Source organism: Melampsora larici-populina (assembly GCF_000204055.1).
Source record: "Melampsora larici-populina 98AG31 unplaced genomic scaffold MELLAscaffold_13, whole genome shotgun sequence".
Taxonomy (NCBI): Eukaryota; Fungi; Basidiomycota; class Pucciniomycetes; order Pucciniales; family Melampsoraceae; genus Melampsora; species Melampsora laricis-populina.
This window is the reverse complement of record NW_006768777.1, coordinates 889496-908588: the sequence shown is the minus strand read 5'-3', so window position 1 is coordinate 908588 and position 19093 is coordinate 889496. Positions and strand designations below refer to the sequence as shown.

The following is a 19093-nucleotide window of genomic DNA, read 5'->3' as shown; positions in this document are numbered from 1 at the left end:
TTTGCTTATTACGCACAAGCGGCTTTAACGAGCAGCAAACAAGAAAAAGGATATTTTCAAATTGCTACTACCTAATAACATCCTAAGCAGATAAACAAACAAAGAGTGTAAAAAGTTTACAACGATTCACAAAAAAGGCGGAATACACGCATTCTTGTGTCTTCATCATCGTCTTCTCGGATCTCATTCAAAATGAACTCGTCTTCGGGATCCACAGGAGTAGTGATATCATAATGAAAAGCACATCCCTCATTCTGATCCAACAGGAAGTTGTGCAGGATACAACACGCTGAGATCCAAGCATTCAAACGGGCTACACACTTCTTGTCCTTTAAGAGTAATCGTAGGTCTTTCAGAGATTGCCATTGAGATTTCAGCATTCCATTACAATGTTCGATTGCGACACGTAATTCACTCAAGAGTTTGTTGAATAACATCTTCTCGCGGGTCAGAGGAAGACCTCCCACTCTTTTGAAAGCTGGAATGATGAACGAGTTGGAGCTGTACCCAGAATCCGCCAGAAGATACTCTCCTTCTGAAAAAAAATTGTTTGGGTCCGACCACAACTTGACATCCAAATTCAAACATTGTAAGTGTTTTGAATGAATACCATACACCAGAAATAAAAAAATAACAAACTTACTGAAGATGTACGCATGACTCGCTGGTCATGCACACTGCCACACCACCCATGCCGAGCAAACGTGATCCTACGATCATGCGTGCATACAAGCATGGAGTTGACTGCATAAAAAAACTTCCGAGTCCAATAATCCTCTTTGCACTTCGGAGGACCAAAAGCAAGCGGTATCAAGGTACCGTCAACAAAACCTACACAACCTTTGAAAGGACCGTTTTTGCCCACATTTTGTCGAATCTTTGCTCGCTCCGTGGGGGTTGGCCAGGACAAATATTCTCTCTCCAATTGGACAATCGCAACCACACATCTCCATGTGTAATTTTCAACGCTCCCTTCTGAAAGCATCAAGTCAGTGAAAGTAACTAATTAAATAGCTTCAACCATGTCATTTTTGAAACTCACTTGAAATGCCAAATATATGGGCGAGAACATTCAGACCACCCCCATTTCCAGAAAGGCCAAGATTGGCCAGAGTCACAATCAGTTGCAGCTCGATTGGGGCCTGCGGACAGTTTGATTGATTCTCGAATAAGTCAGACGATGCGATTTTGTTCAGTAATGTTAAGAAGCTAGACCGATTCATTCGAGCCTAGATATGCAAGTGAAACCAACAATTAGCTTGTAGACAACTTGAAAATTCATATCTGGATAAGCAAACATACAAGGGTTAAAAAGGTTGTATCGTGTGATCCCCAAAATCTGTTGAACATTGTTAGACATGCTTGAGGTTCGCAACGCCTGGATTCGAAGTATCGCTTTCGCTCGATCATGTCAATTGCGAGTGACCATAATCCCGGATTATCGAATAAAGCCAGTGGGTGTTGTTCAGCTTGGCGCGCCGATGATTGGAGCAAACGCTTCGGTCGTCGTTGAAATAGCATCCAGAGAGCCACACAAACATATGATTCCAGATTGAACACCGATTGAAGTTGAGGAATCTGTAGTAGCTGGAAGAAGGCGGAGAAACCTGAACTTGAGCTGCGGAAACCCTTTCGCTTTCGCGTTAAAACAAGACTGTGAGAGGTATAAGGGTAGTCTAGATTGGCGAGTCGCTTGAACATTCGAATCACTTGTCTTCTGGATGAGACACGTGGCATGATGAGTGAAGTTTGGGTAATTACGGTGGGGTTGTGAAAAACATACTTGTGCAAGATCGGTGCAAGAAATCTTGCACGGATCTTGCGCGGATCTTGCACGTCGGTCTTGCAAATTTCTTGCACAGGTTTGACCACCATAAATCTTGGTGATGGCATTCAAAATTAAACAGACAATCTATAATGATTTGATACAATCATTTTATTTAGATATCTTGTTAAGAGGATGACTTGATAAAATTGATGATAAGTGATTTATTGCACACCTCAGTCTAGGGAACTAAGATCTGGAACCAGCTCCATTATTGTCTATCAGGAGATTTTTGTAATTTCAAGTTTTTTTCGAAAAGGTGGCTGGTAAGGATAAAATACATGATATTTATTTCTATAATTAAAGGAGTGCTACAAGATACATCAAGAAGAGATAGACGTACTGTAATAAGAATTTGAATGCAACAAGAATTCAACATATCTAGAAGATGGTTCACAAACCAAAAATTATAGATTTTGATGCAAGAATACAAGATGTATCACATGCTTGCAGCTTGAGTGTGATAAAGAAGTACAGAGAGGGTATATGTAGGAAAAAGTAGAGTTGAGAGTAGCTAGTAATAAATAAATCCAAACTCAGATCAACTGTTTATGAACTTGAGGATCAAGAAAAAAAACTAATAAGTCACAGAATTCCTAGATCAAAGTAATCATAGAGAGTAGAAGTGTGAGTGTTGGAGGAACCATAAGTGTGAGTGATGTAGGAATTATATTTGAGATCAATTGAGAGCTTGATGACTATAAATTCAAAAAACCCATCAAGATATAAGCATAGATTCACACAAAATTTGAAAGGATCCCTTTGATCAAAACTCAACTAAGTATTGCCAATCATCTACCGGTTTGGTTTGATTTCCATTACTCTGAGATTGAGTATCATTGATTTTAGAATTATTTCCCTTGTCAATGAGTAAATTCAACCAAAAGAAAAGTAGATCAAAAATGTAAGTTGAGGATCGGAATTTTGTGGAAAAACAAAATGCCTGGATGCCTTACCTGTTTTTGATCTAGAATACTTCCAGTAGGAGTCTTATTTGCTTCAGTATTCTCATTTGTACTGGGTTCATTTTTAGTCAATTCTTGTTTCTGATTGTGTGTCTCTGGTTTTTTAGAGTTTGTAAGGTGATCTGCGGCCAAATGAAAGAGGAAAGAGCTCAGATTAATTTCTTCATCTTTGAATGAGATAGGAAAGGGAAACAATTCACCTGCTGAAGCATTCACTGGTGCAATATCCATAGTTTTGGACAGTTTAGAATTTTTCAAAGAATTCTCAGGTACAACCGATAATCCCGAGGTCTAATCAATTCACAAAACATAAATTCAGTCTTAGTCAAGTCTGTCATTTGTTTAGAAACATATCCCACATTATTGAATATTGTGAAGAGAGCAGACTTACTGTATCTGATTCAACACTTGCACTTGTATCACTTGAATTCGTATAACTTGTTGGCTCAGTTAATCCAAACTGAGATATGTTTGATATTTGTCATTTGTAATAACATACGCGTAAAAAGTTGTTCGAAGAAGACCAAAAAGAAAGCAAATAAACAGATTGATTAAAGTCGGCAGTATAGTTAACAGCATGTTCTAAAGTTTGAATTCGTAGTGAGTTGATGACTAACGTGATTACTTTGTGAAAGATTTGTTTTGTTTTCTGATGAGTTGAAATCGTTTTTGAATGCCATGCTCTAATTGGTTCGTTAATAGATACGCATTCCATCGTCAGTTTTGTACAAGCATCAAACTTGAACTGAAGTGATACCTCCAAGGAATCTGCTTACCATATCTTGAGAACTTTCTTGAGAACCCTGAGACTATATTGCAGCCATGAGATGTTCAAATGGTCAGTATACCACCAAACTTGAGCTTCCATGCGAGGCTTTTTCCAACAAAGACGCAGGACATGATGGATAGATGGATGGTTTTCGGAATCATATTACGACATATTGAACTCGCGATAGCCGTCACGCCCTCGTAGGACAACGATCTTTTCCCATTCCAAAGAAGCAGACTGAGAGAAGAGAAGATGCTCGAAGAAGCTCACATGATGGACAGCATGGGGAGGCAATGAAATGTTGAGACTCTGTGTGAATGAAACAAGTGATCTCAATCAAAAGTCCGGTCTGATTTTTCTCTTAACAAGAGGAAATGTTCGTACCTTGAGGACAGCCTTATCAACACTCGATACAGGAGCAAGCTGAAATCGCAAAGCAGTCGTAAGTAAGCACCGCCATTGTGAGTTGGATGCGAAGATTGGTAGATCTTCGTAGAAACGATTGGAACGTGAACTTACAACAGTGACTCCATTGGCAGTCAAGTTTTGTTCGGAAGGTTTCATCATGATGACACCCAACACCTTCTTAGAACGTTTTTGAAACCTATCGTGACCCATCGACCTGTCTAGTTACGGAAAGAGGTGTTAGTTTATCATTCCCACATACAACAACTACTCTTAGGTATTTCTAAACAAGATATTAGCCTCTTACGATGAAAATCCTGATTGACGGAAATGATATGTTGATGGTGAAAGTCGAAAGACGGATATGAAAAGTATATCAGCATCAGATTGAAATATTTTGTGCAGAAAGTGTGTCTATAGGAAGAAGTCAAACACACCGATCGAGATGATAGACCATTTCTTTGAGGACTTATACTAATCGTTAATCCTAATCCCAAGCAATGGAACAATAGATTGACGAATAAAAATCTGATAGGTCGACTTCTACAGTTGAGGCAGTTATCACCCTTCATCCTGATGATATAGATCGAAGAATGTTAACTCTAAAAAGAACACTTTCTTCGAACTTCACTTCTGAGTCTCAATTGATTCGCGAGATCACTCAACTTACGAAGAAACAAATAAGCTTACTCTATATTCTGTAACGATCAAAAGAAAATAAAAGAAATTTCAGCATATCTTGCAAGAAAATCGTCTTCATGTTGAACAACTTGATTTAACATGATTGCTATACCTCCAAAGGGCCCTTGTCAACGAGCTGGGAATTTCGATGATTAAAAGTGATATATAAGACCTATTACGTTTTTCCTCAGTTATCTTCGGTGATCTAGCAACCCATCTCAAATTACTCATGGTTGACTGATTTCCTAGGATTTACTCTTGGAGACTTTGCCTTTCTCGAGCAGGTCCATCTCGTTGAACAAGGCGTTGAGATTGATGACCGCCGTTGGTTTGAATGCATTTACTCAGCCTCCTGCAAGGATTGAGATCCGTGTTTTATCCCGATAAACAAAATCATCTGTACCTGGGCATTTATTGAGAACCACAAATTCCGAATTTAAAAAAGTCCCTCACTCCTCAAGAGGTCTCGAGCGGGAGAAAAGGAGGCGCTTCAGACTGACTACTTTTCAAAAAATGGGCATTGGGAATTGGATTCGCTGGGGATTCAAAATTCACACTCACAGAAATGATAACCTTGCGTGCTAAAATCATTCCTTTCAGGCGAGTTCCTCGTACCAGGCCGTACCAGGCCGTACCTCACCGCGTAGTGGTCAATGACTGCCGTAGGACCGAGTGATATCAAGTTGAGTCGCACCCCAACGAACTTCAATTTCGCCTGTTAGCTCCCATCGCCAGGAACTTGACAAGTATTACTCTTCTGCCACATCAACATTAAAACTTGGACTGCGAGGAGCTTTCTGCTGGACGTATGAAAACATGACTCATTCGCCTATCGGCGCTCGCTGATCGGGAGAGAGTTAAAGACAAGATTCTTGAAAGGATGAATACAGCTATCCAGGGGATACACAAATGAGAAAGTTGATATGTTGCAGTGATGCAAATTGTGTAGACAATAAATACAAAAGATAAAAGGATCATTAGAATATCAAAGAAGGATCGCATTATAAAGTCCTTGTCATAGACAAACAATCCATCATTGATGTCATATTCTCTAGTGAGGATTGCCAAGTGTGATGTAAATTTGTAAAACATTTATAACTTTGAGCTAGATCAGGTAGAAAAGAAATCATCGGCAGCAAGTTCTTCAGTTTGTTTAGCATTTCGCACTTCTTCATCATCTTCAGATAATTGTTCTTCTTCCTCCAATTCAGGTTGTTTCTTCAGCTCTGGCTGCGAGCTTAAGGTGCCTTTCTTCATGGCATCAGCCATATAAGCCCTGACATAATTCCGTAACGCGTCTGGCTTCTTAGTTGATGGAATAAGTTTGGGTAAGTCGGCAGGTAACTCTTCATGAACAGCATAATTACCGTTTGGATAGAGTGATACGTATTTCAAATGTTTAGGGTAGGCCTATTGAAATGAAGGAATGTCAGTTTGAGATCAAGACAACTGTAAATCAATCCACATTTCTTCCAAGCTCACATTAACGTAATTCAGATCGATTCGTAGACGTTCAGCCTCACGAGTTAATTTTTTATGCGTGCGAGCAAGCTTTTTATCATCTGTATAAGAATCTGACATTTTGTCCAATTTACGGATCACCTGATCAAGTTTACGATGAACTTTTTTGCGGTCTTTTATCCAAATAACCACGAAATTATGAAAAGATGTTAATTCCAGACAGAACTCAAACTGACAGAGAAGACTTATCGAATGTTCAAAAAGTATCTCACCAAAGAATTTGATTCGATGGTATCTGATCGCATTAGATTTTTCTTGCTCTTTACTTGGTTTGTTTTCCAAAGTAGCTTTTAGTGTTTCGATTTGTTGCTCGGTTGACTTTCTAAGTTCTTCACTTAATCCATCTTTTTTCAAAAGACGAGTAGCTTGACGAAGAAGACTTTTAGTTTTATTTGATCCTAGAGATTTTGTAAGAAGGTCTTGAGATTGAATTGAAGAAGTTAATGACTTGGATGATGATCCAGGATGTGATTTGATGGTCATGACGTTTGTTGAGTGAGAATTGAATGAAGTCGATTTCCAAGATTTTGCAGAAAAATAAGTCAGGATGGTTTTCACACACAATGTCAGTAAGATGACAGCTCATGTAACACCTTTCACACACTCAGCATACAATCTACAATACAACTTTCTTGATCAGCCAATGACTTCACTTTACCTTCATGACCCTCTCCTTGTCCTTGTCCCTCACTCAATCTAATTGTTCAACAATCCTTTAAAGTCAACTTAACTTTTCATTATTATCATTCCAATGGCAACCCTCTTATCAGCTTTACCATCATCTCAAAACGAACCAGAACTACAATCTAATATCAACACTCGGCTTTTATGGAGAGGATCAATTGTCACTCACACAGGATTAAGATTACATGGTAAACAGCTTAGATCAGACTTGAATATCAGTGATTTCTGACATTTTGATCACTTTATCTTTTAGGCCTCGCAATAGTAGCACACTCGATCGATGTAAACAAAAACTCAAACTTACAAATTGATCCCTTCAATCCTGACCAGCCCTCCCGGCGGCTAAGTGACACATCTCTAGAACTCGAAATGTTGCGCGGGTGCGATCTACAATCTCAAGGTCTTGCTAAACTTATACCCGATGATGTATACCGAGAACAGATAAGATCTGAACAAGCCTTGAAGAAAGGAGGGAGGAAAGCAAGATTAGCAAGCTTATTGAAAGGAAAGGCGCCAGCTGCTGCTGATGATTTAGTACAAGATGTTGCAATCTCCGATGTAGAATGTGATTCGGATGTTAAACTCTATATTGACCCTCGGTGTGGTCAAACGCGTGATTGGATCATGTCTCATATATGTAAGAGGGATCTGATGGAAGTGGGTTGGACACGCGACGCGCTTATTGTCACACTCGATCACTCATCAGACGGTATGTCAGATTTCTCAAGCCATGTGCCTATATCTTACAACCCAGTTGACTCTATGTCTCCCTGGTTCTTTCAGACAAGCAACCTTCCCAGCTTCTCATCTTTGGTCAGGCTACCTCAGATCCTTCACATTCTCAAGCTACCGATCATTCGATCCCTCTCCAGCTTGTCATCGGACAACGCATAATCACACCAACCTCTCAAATCCCTCGGCCCGATGATCCCATGCCGCGGTGTAAGTCAATAGATCTTCACTTTTTTGTCACCATTCAAATCACCTGCACCCTCTTGCTCATATTGTCTGTCGATTGTTTGGCATCAGCAGCGACAACGAGCTTTATCGAAAAGCTGAAACCTTCAGCCACCCTATCGGTCTCTTTCGCGGATCCAATCCCACCGAGCTCTCTCTCGCAATTCAAGTCCCGGCCTCAAGAGGTCTCTCGGCCCAATTTCGAAAGTAAACCAGGCCGAAACCTCTTCAAGTCTACCACCCTTGTAGATGATCCCAAATCCTCAGTGAAGCGTGGTGCTAAACTAGTCAAACGACCTTCTAATACGCCAGGCCGTAGATTGGATTCAAATCTCAAACCTGGACAGCCTTCCGTAGGCTCACATATGCCTGACGAAAGTATGATGCTCACTTCGAGAAATCAAAATGTCCGAGAAAAACGTGGGCTCGAAGAACCCGATTCACTCAGCGCGAAACGGAAAAAAAGTAGATCACTACCTCAATCTGAAAAGTACACCTTACCCGACTTACGCCCGCTTCATGATCAAGAAGAGGGAGTTCAAGACGAGAATGATTTCTCAATGGAGCGATCCCCATCACCTTCACCTACTGTCTGTAAGACTACACGACAATTCCCTCCTACCAAACAAAATGTAGCATCACCCTGTGAAACATCACACTCACAAAAAGAACGAACTCAGACTCGCCCACCTCTGGTGTCAAAGAGGGAAACTTCGAATGACTCAGCTCGTTCGATCACAAAGTCAAACAGCTCACTAAGGGTAAACTTATTGCCCACTGTTCCAGAAGTAGAAATGAATTCATCAAAAAAGGCGACCGGACATCTCACAGCAAACAAAGCGGTGAGTCCTTGTGATTATTATGGTACATCAATCAATTCTTCAAAGATTTGTACTGATACACTGTTCGGACTGAATTGATCAGCTCATACGGAAACTTGCTTTGGCCTCATTAAGTTCTCGAGGAATTGATAAAGGTCATGCAGATTTCAAGGATCTGTTTGCAGCCGTCTGTCGTGGTGTGCAGTTTGCCATGGTGAGTCTGAGCTCGGTAATGATATATCCCCCCCTTTGATATTTTGATGAAAAAATTACTCATCTTTTGTTCTTCCAATTGTAGCGAAAAGAACTTGAAGTTCAAGAAATTGATAAGACACTTACTCAAGGTTTTGTGGACGGACATTTGGCTATGTATAAGATCATGACACCTGTTGAGAGTGTGATGTTGGCTATGAAACTTGGTACCACCACATAAGTTTCTTACAAATCATCAGCTCTTTTAGGCTGGTCTATAATGGACTTTTCTTTGAAGTCATCTTTCGATTTTTGAATTGTGTATCTTGAAGTTGTAGATTACAATACCAATTGTATGGTATCTTCGACTTAATTGATTTCGATTTTCTTGTAGTTTTTGGTTTTTTATTTTTAGAAAATGTTATACTCATTAACCAGATTGAATTTAATATTTCTGATTTTTATTGATTGTAACTTTTAATTCTTGAATTATGGACTCATTTGATTTGGATAATAATCTATAAAACTTCACTTCTGACCAAAAGAATTTCTTCAAGTTTCTCATGAATGAGATCTTGTCTATGATGAAGTTGGTGTGAGGTCAAACAGATGCGTGTGTTCAAGTATAATTCTCTCCGGTAAACCTCTTGGGCGACTTCAGACACAAATTAACATGATTCTTGTCACTGCACTTGAGAAACATCAATGGTAATCTCTGGTCATACTGCCAAGTTTGCAGATGCCAGATTGGGGCAATGATCAAATATCTATCTATTTTGTATTGTAACAATTGCTATAAGACTTGCTATACCTGCCATGATTTTGGACCAGCATGGGTAAAAGTACAAAAAACATTTATAAATATCATTCTAATATATATATGGAACAAGACACACGCCCCCCAAAAAAAACACTTCAGCTCCCATTGCCAAACTGAAATTTCAAACTACAGTCTTCTTCCACTTAGAAAATAGAATTAGGATTAAGACAGTGTAATCTTCTAATAAGTCTTTGATTCCAAAAAGTAAAGCTTGAGATAAGACCGCCTTGGTGATTTGAGCTTGCATACCCTAAGGAATGATATCACAAAACAGCACGGTACGTCAGCTTCTACGTCGTTCTTTTTGTACAGCAAAAGTTTAGAAGCCATTTAACAAACCTGATACCATCCAGCAAGACCTTTCTCGGCTGCCACCTTCCTCAGCACATCTAATGCACCGCTATAGCGTTCTTTTTTCTTATTACGTTTGACATTTGAATTTGATTGACTTTCACCCTTCTCGGCTATTTGGTTTACTTCATCATTACTGTCATCATCATACTTGGCTTGAAGTCGAACCTTTGCCATAATATATGGGTAAGTAACCACAGTCGCCATCGTTTTACTCAAAGCACCAATCAAGAAAGCTTTTCCAGGTGTCATCTTGCCATCCACACCAAGAAAGAAGACTTTCAAACGTTCAAACATTCCATATGTGATGGCTGGATTCACTGTGAGGACTAATGAAGGTCTTAAACCTCGCCATAGACCAGTGATTCCATCATCTTGAATGATTTCGCTAGCCGTCTTGATTAATGACTTGGATTCGGTTTTGGATGTTTCAAGTTGTTGACGAGTAGCCACAACAGACACAGGAATCGTAAAGATTTGAGCAATTGCACCTGATATAGCACCCAGACCTAATTCAGTCCTGAAGTGATCATAAACAAATCCAAAAATCAAGTCAAGGTTTTGAAACTTTAAGATGAAATGAAAAATAAGTTGTGGGAAATTCACGAACGCGATACTCAAGTGCTCTTTTTGTGTTCGATCTTTGCCTTTTTGTATAGGAAATACTGATGCAGCATAAGTCTTTCTTACAACTGTGTACCAATAAAAGTAAGCACTTTTCGTTTATACAAACCCAACCCAACCAAAAGTTAAAAACAAATCAGTAATAAGAAAATCGAATCTATTCATCAATCCCAAAGAAAAAAAGGGATCTTACAATTGCATTGAAAAAGTATTTAACATACTAGCTAAAAACCCACGATAAAATCCACTGATTCCTTGATGATTAAAAATCTCCATAATCACTTCACGAACACTTAGTTTAGGTATCGTTAAACGATTTGGTGCGTTTTGTCGTTTAAGTACAGGTGATGGAATCGAATCTTTATTTGTTTCTGAATCTGTTGAATCGGCTTGAATTTTAGTTTTGACTGTATCTAATGGATAAACTACTGCATTTGATATGACTCCTCCGATGGCTCCTGCTAATGCATTTCCAAATGGTGTTAGACCTTCTTTTCCCATTTTTCAAACACTTTGATGGTTTTTGATCCGTCGGGAGTTTACGCAGTTGTAGGTGAAGATTGACTTTTTTTTTGAGGTGAACTTGAAGGGAATGGTTTTGATCAGATTATCTTGACAGCATGTTCTCGTTGTGCTTTCCCACGAACCAGTATGATGACCAGTTCGGCAAACTCATTAACCGTAAGCCGGTAGCGTATGTATTTTATACACTCGCAATTTAAGGGCCGTCCTGACTACTGGCTCTGAGGCCAAGGCCCGGGACCCGAAGGCTTTCAGAAAAAGTTGATGTTGCTGAGGTTAAAAAGCGCAAAATAAAATGTCCACATAAAGAACGCATCAAGAACAAGATCCTTGGGAACACTTACAACAGAGTCTACCACGATTTGTAAAATTTCAGCTTGAGATGCACTGATTATCAAGTCCCAAGTCGACCAACTCGCCATGATGCAAGATCCCCATGGCCATGCAAGGCATTCACAGCCTTCTTGTTCACCATGAGAAATCTGAGTGTGGGGTGTTGAAGAGGAGCATGATTATAAAGCCTCCATGCTTGGACGTAACGGGTATGGAATAAGCGCTGCGTCGGATTTCCACCTGGAAGATTCAAAGATTTGGAAGTCATGTGAGGAGGAGCTGTGTCGGATTCATCGACTTGTCATGTCTCTTCACACTTGCCTATCGATGAAATACAAGCCAATGCTTTCTTTCTCAAAGGCTCAAGCCGTGGAGCCTGTGCTGATTGGTTGGAAGCAAAGTATAGTGCCAATCATCGCCAAAGCAGAGCCCTTCAGTTCCCGGCGCCCAGATCACCTGGTATGAATTTACTCTTCAACTTCTATCTCATCATGAATAGCTGTGCGATCAAGGCAATTCCCAGATGGATTCTTCTGTAAGATCATCACCGAGAACTTGTGAGACGATGGATGAGGGCATATAACCCCGTGTGCAATGAGGGCCCCACTTGCACAGTGCAGGTGCAGATGTGATGTTTCATTCTCAGACCTCAATCGCATTCTAGATTGGCAGAGCTGATCCGGATATGCGAACGCAGTCGTGAACTGAATTGATTGCAACAGACCCATACGATCTTGGTTGCCAAATGAATGTAAACTCAGTCCTGTGAGGAGGCTGATTAAATAATCACACAGCCCAATTTCAATGAGACTGATATACAAAAGTCAGTCTGAGGCAGCCCAGACCACAGTAGGCTGAGGTAGGCTTCACTTTATAAGATAACATCTTTCACCAGCTACGACGAGTTTCCTGATCATCTACCGACTTTCAAAACTAACTACAACCTTCAATTCCATTCATTACCTTGAGATCTCCATTCTCGCCCATCAATCTTCAACAAATTCGATAATGTTGAACGTGCTGTACTTCCGTATGTCCAATCCACTAAACAAATTGTGTTTCGTACTCAAATATTATTGATCCTGACGACACTGCGATTTCATGACATCTCAGTGAGCATTTTGCTTTGCAGTGCTTCACTTGTTCTTACCGTGGCAATGTAAGTCATCTGCATTTTTTCAATTGATCCCCGTCACTGGCCTTACCATCAAAGCTAATGTCCCTTCCTCCTCAACAGTCCTCATCATACTCACGACACCATTGAGCCTCGATACATAATTGAAGGACAACCACCACCACCTTGTAAAAATCACATATGTCCACTTGCCAAATCCACCGATAGCCCCATAGTAGCGCGAGCTACGACTGATTTATTGAGGTTAGTGACTCTTGACCTCGAAATTTCTTGTCATAGTTCCTCTCGATTAATTTTTGTTTGACACCAATCTTTTCAGCTCCTCCGACACATTCAGCTTCCCTAGACCCCACCAGACCGCGCCAGTGAAATGCGGTGATACTGGGCTCCCACCACCTTGCAACGTCACGCCAGCGAATTACACGGCCAATCACACGTCAGTTCATTTTGAAACACTGATCAATGATTTTACGTCAATAGATATCAATTTAGCATCTCATCTAACCAATCTTATAAAATCTCTTTTGGTGCACTCGTAATATCACAGCGAGTAATGTGGGCTTTTCGTACCTGAGATAGGATCTTAGTTTCAGGCCCTCGTTGAACCAAATCTTATCGCCTCGATATGGGCAGCATGTGCGCTCGTTGTTTTTCAAAAGTTTCACGCGAAACACATTTGTTCAACCACCCGTGTCAATCAAGCCCAAATTTTCCAACCTATCTCACTTCATCTTCGTACTTGCATGTCAATAAACTTGTATCTGATTATCAAACCACTCTGCTCACTTTAAAAACAATTGTAGGAGCGCGGCTTGGTGACTAGATATGACTTCCAATTGTACTTTATTCTCTATGATCTTTGTTCTCATGTGTCACTTTTCTGCCGACCCGGAAAGAAACTGTACTCGGTCGAAATGAAATATTCTATTTAGTTTCGTCCAAAAGAGACATACAAACATACTTCATAGATGCCGTAGAAACAGTTGAGCCACTCGGATTTGAAGCTATGTGGAAATTGTTATACGAACAGCACAATCAAGACTATAAATCTTGTTCCAGGGAGAAATGAGCAGTTTGAGTCATCTTGACGAAGAAATAGTCGCGAACCGAAAGGCAAAAAGCAGAAAAATTATACATCTATGTTCATGATGAACCTTCTGAAAGATAACAATACGGGGTTTGCACATGGATGACACTGAAGCCAATAATAGAAAGCAACCCAGATTTTGAATCGGATGAAAGCAGCCAAAGAAGAGGACCAAGAACCTGATTGAGCTCACAAAGACAGATCTTTTGTATCCACATCTTTTCAAAACAACTCTACCATTGGCACTCGTGGCCAAAGGAACAACATCATCTGCGAGTTCCATCGGGACCAGAGATGTGGTGTTGCAAAGACGGCCCCGCCCACCAAAAGAGAACAAAATGTGAATTTCACAGTATCTGTACGCCTCTCCAGACTGAACACCTCAAAAGTTCAAATTCACAACTCTCAAGATATTTGAGCTAACATCCTCAAAAGAGAAGAAAAATCATTTTTCAAAACCTGTCCCGCCCACCCCATAATAAGCAAGATAGTCCACAGAGGACAAGCCTAGGACAGGCAGCAACATAACACAAAAACCTGATCCTTTAGGTTCAAGGAATAAATAAATAGAAAACATAAGGGTAAGGAAACCATGAAGATAAGGGCAGGGATAACAAATTTGGTTCGCAGCGCCTCCCGCCCGCCCCCACCCACAATCACCTTCTCTGACAGGCAGTCCGCGGCCTTCACCTCCCCCAAACACCAGGTCAAAACCTTAACAATGTAAAGACCTACCTGGTGTAAAAAACAGAAGACAAGTCACAAAATGAAATGATTTGGGATTTACCATAGCATGTCATTTTAGTTGTGTCTTGCTTCCTCTCACACAACCTCCTTGTTGGTATGACAAGAATAATGTTCGTTTTTCCTCTCATTTGATTTTGTTTTTTCTGTTGTGATGCGTGATCCTATTTGATATGTCTACATGTGTTCTATTTGTTATTCTCGTGCTGCGCTGTGTTTTCTAACTCTTAGCTGTGTTAGGTTTCTTTCTGTCTTTATAAACTGCCTATTAGTCAAGGGTTTGATCCTTATCAATTTCAAACCCTCTTCACTTCACTCTTCTGCAACACTTTTACTTACGACTTCATCCACATCAACAAAAAAAAACATATATGACCGCCATGATATCAAAATATCATATCCCTTCAAGCCACCACAGCCAATGAATATCCACATTCCTCATTAACATTCCCATCAGCCGCACTCACAATGGAATTTCATCATCAAAAAAAAATTACCACCATGACAACACAGAGATCGCTCTCCATTTATTTCGAACAGATAAACATTTCAGGAAAAGGAATTGACGAATTTACAAACAATGAACTTGATCATGAGCTTGTGTACCTCAATTTCAAAGCGCGTCATTTAACCAACCGGCCAATTGGTCAATGACCCTCTTAGCTCACGGACAACAATTTCCTCATGACGAAGACTTTTTCCTCTTGGACCTCCTCCTCGGCTTCTTTAAACACGGTAGGACACGGTGGATGGGGAGGGGGAGCATGTCTAGTTCTCATTTTGATTCCTTCTTGGTGTAGGTGCATTGGGCATCACGGCTGAAGACTGTTGGCGGAAGGGAGACTGATGATCTCTTGGTGAATTAGAGAGTCCTGATCATGAGTGAAATACCATGCAATCTGATGACAAATGCTCAAAGGTGAAACTGATTTGACAAGTTTGGAAGCCCTTCTTTGGCTAGGTAATTGAAATCAAACAAGTCATGCAACTCTGACTCTACCTTGATGATTTTCTTTCCGACGATCAGCAAACTCAGCAAACGCAAAATCCAAACTCGCAGCCTTGCAGAGAGCGGATACCGCCTTGCATATATTCTGAGATACAATTTCTTAATCCAGGAGTCGGACTTTTTCAAGTTTAGAGTTGGACATACATAGGTAGTTCGAGATGGTGCTGCCATCTAAAAAGAAGGAAGGGTAACTTGAGGTTATGATTGACGATACGAGGTATGAATGGATATGATATCCTGATTGTATTTTATTGATTGATCTGCATCTTTTACAGGAACCTATCACAATTTGAATATGTCCCTTTCAACATGTACCCCGATTCCCAATCAATATCTGGCAAGATTGAACAAACGCCTCAAAAGAGCAAGATTCCCAGTGAGGGATATCCAAGTCCACATCACAGAGAAGGTCGCATTCGACACTGCATTGCCACTTTTATGCTTACCTTTTTCCTGACCCTGACCACCACCTCCTGAAGCTATCCCGCGAGCTATCCCACTTCCACTACCACCTTCACTACCATGACCACCATGACCACCACCATGACCACCTCCATGACCACCTCCATGACCACCTCCGCCCATCGAGATTTGTGCATGAGCCGATATCATCTTGTATTTTCCAGATTCTACATCGAGATGACGACCATGCGGACCTGGAGATGTCCTTGACGATTCTTCCGAACCCATAAATGGATTTTTGTATCTCTCTGGTAGAGAACACTACAAGAAATATAATGTTTTCTGGGCAGAAAATTAAATTATTGATACACAAAAATATTGAGAGGCCAGGAGAAGGGCAACAAATAAATAAAAATATGCATCTTGTTCCCTGCGGTGAGAGCTTCACTCTCCATATTTTTCCGTATTTTTACAGTCCATATTGATAAGTGTACTAACAATAAACCTTCACAATCATCCAATTACAACCTGTAACAAGCACTGAAATTTGGCTCATTAGTGTTTAGAGACACTTTTGATTTCTGAAAATACTCATAACTTTTTCAATTCCGGTCCAAAACGCTCGATTTTGGGTGCATTGGTAAGCTGGAATTGTCCTCCACATAGTTCATAAGAGGACCACACAGCATGCTGGTCTGCTAAAAAAGATATCACTCTTTTTTATACATTTGTACATACAGATCCATAGAATGATTGTCATACTAGCTACATAGTTCTTAATCTTATGAAAGTTCGAGGGGAAGAGTTCAGCTTTCTAATGCACTTAAAATCGAGTGTTTTGATGCAGATTTGACAAAGTTATAGGTGTTTTCAGGTATCAAAAGTTTCTCTAAACACTAATGAGCCAAATTTCAGTGCTTGTTACAGGTTGTAATTGGATGATTATGAAGGTTTATTGTTAGTACACTTATCAATACAGACTGTAAAAATATGGAAAAATATGGAGAGTGAAGCTCTCACCGCAGGGAACAAGATGCATGTTTTTATTTATTTTTTGCCCTTCTCCTGGCCTCACAATATTTTTGTGTATCAATAATTTAATTTTCTGCCTAGAAAATATTATATTTTGTGTAGTGGAAGGTTCTAATGGTGGCTGTAAATTTAATGCAAGGTTTTGGCCTTCTTCTATACTTTTGTGCATCTCAGTCAATGAGCTTGGCCAATTAATTGGAGTAGGATGGTGACCTGAAGCAGCTTGAAAGGCGACTTTGAAATTTGCACCCGGTTCGGCTACTCTCATGATTGCTGCTGAGGTTTGTGAGATGATTCCGAAGAGAAATACAGAAAGTAGCGCAGAGGACTTCATTCTGTTCTTCGCTAATCAGGGGTTGAGGACTTGAGATCCTTGGAGGAGAGGAGGCAAAGGCGAAGATATGAGTACAAGAGATTGATTGTTGTTCAAATTGTGTGGAATTGACAGGAAACAAAGAAGATGGATTGTAGAAGATGAACTGACTACAAGAATGAGCAAACTTCTCTAGCCGGAAGAGAAACAGGCGTGGATGTTCAGAAGTTTGTGCTTGAAGGTTTGATAGAGATAAAGCCTTGGGTGACTTGAATCTCTTGAGGTTATTACGCCGCTTACAAAACTCAAAAAAATACACCAAAGTCTCCACTTACGCAGCCAAACAAGTTTTGGACTGGAGTCAGAAACCTGTCCCATAAACATACAATAAAATCCACCCATCCCACTGTTTGCAATAAACTCACAAACGCACGACAGCGCACATTGTCGGCAAACTCAAACAATTACGGTACTCAAAGCAAGTATGTAGGTGTACATACTTTGCGCTACATACTTTTTTTTGGCAGGGAAAAAAACAAAAATATACTTTTGGTCTTGTTTTCCCCACCAAAAAAAAGTATGTACGTGTACATACTTGCTTTGAGTACCGTAAATGTGAAACAACATCCTGATACGTTCCGCCACGTTGGTCCAGTATTGGTATTTCATTTGAGTGTTTGCCATTGGTTCAAATTTTTTCATCCTCACTGAACCCCATTGTATGGTCCAATCTTCAAAATCTAGGGGCATACACTTACCCGTCACACACGCCCTGACTTTTCAGGGTGTACCCAGGAAAGTTGTTAGATTCAGATTGTGATCCGGCACCCCGTGTTCTTCCGGCACCCCTCTTCAACAATTCAAATCCCACTGCATGATTGTCACTACTGTGATATTGACCTGTGCACAGGAACCTCATTTCTTGTCCAACACTTAAGGCGACTTAGTACATTTTGATTTCAACATACAGTGCACATCATGTGTACCTTGCGCCCCATTCAGTATAATTTCCAATTGAGTTTTGGCAGCGCACATACAATGTGTCTCCTTGGTGAAATTTGGGTCATCCAATCACAGCATCTTTGTTGTGTCTCAGGCCAGGTTTGTGGTCACGTCTATGATATTTTCTTGTTACTTGCTGTTATACTTAAGTTGATCCAGATCCATCTCACCGCTTTAGTAAAGAACTTGCGATGTTACCTGACAAACCATTGTCTTTGAGGGCTTTGCCGCGTCGTGTTTCTCTACCAGTTGAAATTGTGGATTTGATTATATCTCACTTAGTCAAGGATTGTGTTTGAACGGCTGGTGATCTTTTGAATAGCGCCGGCCGACCAGTTTTAGAACATACTTCAGTGTTAGATATTATTAATCTTTGTTTGATTGGGAAATCCTGGGCCCTGGGTATCAGTGCTTATCTGTATGATACATTGTGCTTAGATAGTCGTAACATGGTGAAGTGTTTTTTGAGGTCATGGAGTATGCCAATCACTTTTGCAAGCACTTGTTGTTTACATTGACTTTGTTTAGGTCAAATTTTGTTTCTGCCTGATGGAGTAATCAACTCCTTGCTTTCAAACTCCGTATTTGGTGGGGGCTATTTTTCAAAGTTCGATCAATTTCACTCAGATTATTCTTCAATGTCAAGGCATGAAGCGGCGGCTGTCATATCTTCATGTGGCACGAATTTGACCAACCTCAAGTTGAATTTTTCAAAATCCATTGGCTTTTCTATGTGTCTCATCAATGCTATCGCGCGGTTGGATTCACTCAAGGTGGTGATGCTCCAGGGTGGTAACACATGGACTATGTATAACAACTCTTATTCAATCAAGGAGATGCTCCGAGTTACTAACACTGCCAGCATTAAAGAGGTTCCCAGATGGGAATATGGGTTGTAG

At 40.3% G+C, this 19093-nt stretch overlaps 6 protein-coding genes across 6 annotated transcripts; 2 read left to right on the top strand and 4 right to left on the bottom strand.

Moving 5' to 3' along the window:
* Nucleotides 1-2591: 2591 nt before the first annotated feature.
* On the bottom strand, nucleotides 2592-4421 carry MELLADRAFT_62210 (uncharacterized protein; the record flags this gene model as incomplete). Its single annotated transcript, XM_007408616.1, has 10 exons — nucleotides 2592-2684; nucleotides 2782-3081; nucleotides 3182-3250; nucleotides 3290-3372; nucleotides 3416-3473; nucleotides 3567-3599; nucleotides 3944-3982; nucleotides 4079-4185; nucleotides 4272-4378; nucleotides 4402-4421. The coding sequence occupies 10 exons, from the start codon at nucleotides 4419-4421 to the stop codon at nucleotides 2592-2594; spliced, it is 909 nt and encodes a 302-aa protein (XP_007408678.1).
* A 1334-nt stretch (nucleotides 4422-5755) lies between these two features.
* MELLADRAFT_85230 (uncharacterized protein) lies at nucleotides 5756-6649 on the bottom strand (the record flags this gene model as incomplete). Its single annotated transcript, XM_007408615.1, has 3 exons — nucleotides 5756-6055; nucleotides 6128-6279; nucleotides 6379-6649. 3 exons carry the CDS (start codon nucleotides 6647-6649, stop codon nucleotides 5756-5758), a joined length of 723 nt encoding a protein of 240 aa, XP_007408677.1.
* Nucleotides 6650-8485: 1836 nt separating this feature from the next.
* MELLADRAFT_71575 (uncharacterized protein) lies at nucleotides 8486-9360 on the top strand (the record flags this gene model as incomplete). The annotated part of the gene is made up of 3 exons (XM_007408742.1): nucleotides 8486-8649; nucleotides 8732-8842; nucleotides 8927-9360. The coding sequence occupies 3 exons, from the start codon at nucleotides 8602-8604 to the stop codon at nucleotides 9059-9061; spliced, it is 294 nt and encodes a 97-aa protein (XP_007408804.1).
* A 118-nt stretch (nucleotides 9361-9478) lies between these two features.
* Nucleotides 9479-11224, bottom strand: MELLADRAFT_116132 (uncharacterized protein; the record flags this gene model as incomplete). Its single annotated transcript, XM_007408614.1, has 4 exons — nucleotides 9479-9890; nucleotides 9980-10511; nucleotides 10602-10706; nucleotides 10809-11224. 4 exons carry the CDS (start codon nucleotides 11114-11116, stop codon nucleotides 9762-9764), a joined length of 1074 nt encoding a protein of 357 aa, XP_007408676.1.
* A 66-nt stretch (nucleotides 11225-11290) lies between these two features.
* MELLADRAFT_52292 (uncharacterized protein) lies at nucleotides 11291-11559 on the bottom strand (the record flags this gene model as incomplete). Its single annotated transcript, XM_007408613.1, has 2 exons — nucleotides 11291-11407; nucleotides 11482-11559. 2 exons carry the CDS (start codon nucleotides 11557-11559, stop codon nucleotides 11291-11293), a joined length of 195 nt encoding a protein of 64 aa, XP_007408675.1.
* A 762-nt stretch (nucleotides 11560-12321) lies between these two features.
* MELLADRAFT_71571 (uncharacterized protein) lies at nucleotides 12322-13563 on the top strand (the record flags this gene model as incomplete). Its single annotated transcript, XM_007408743.1, has 5 exons — nucleotides 12322-12500; nucleotides 12584-12629; nucleotides 12708-12848; nucleotides 12925-13041; nucleotides 13153-13563. 5 exons carry the CDS (start codon nucleotides 12479-12481, stop codon nucleotides 13157-13159), a joined length of 333 nt encoding a protein of 110 aa, XP_007408805.1.
* Nucleotides 13564-19093: the final 5530 nt, after the last annotated feature.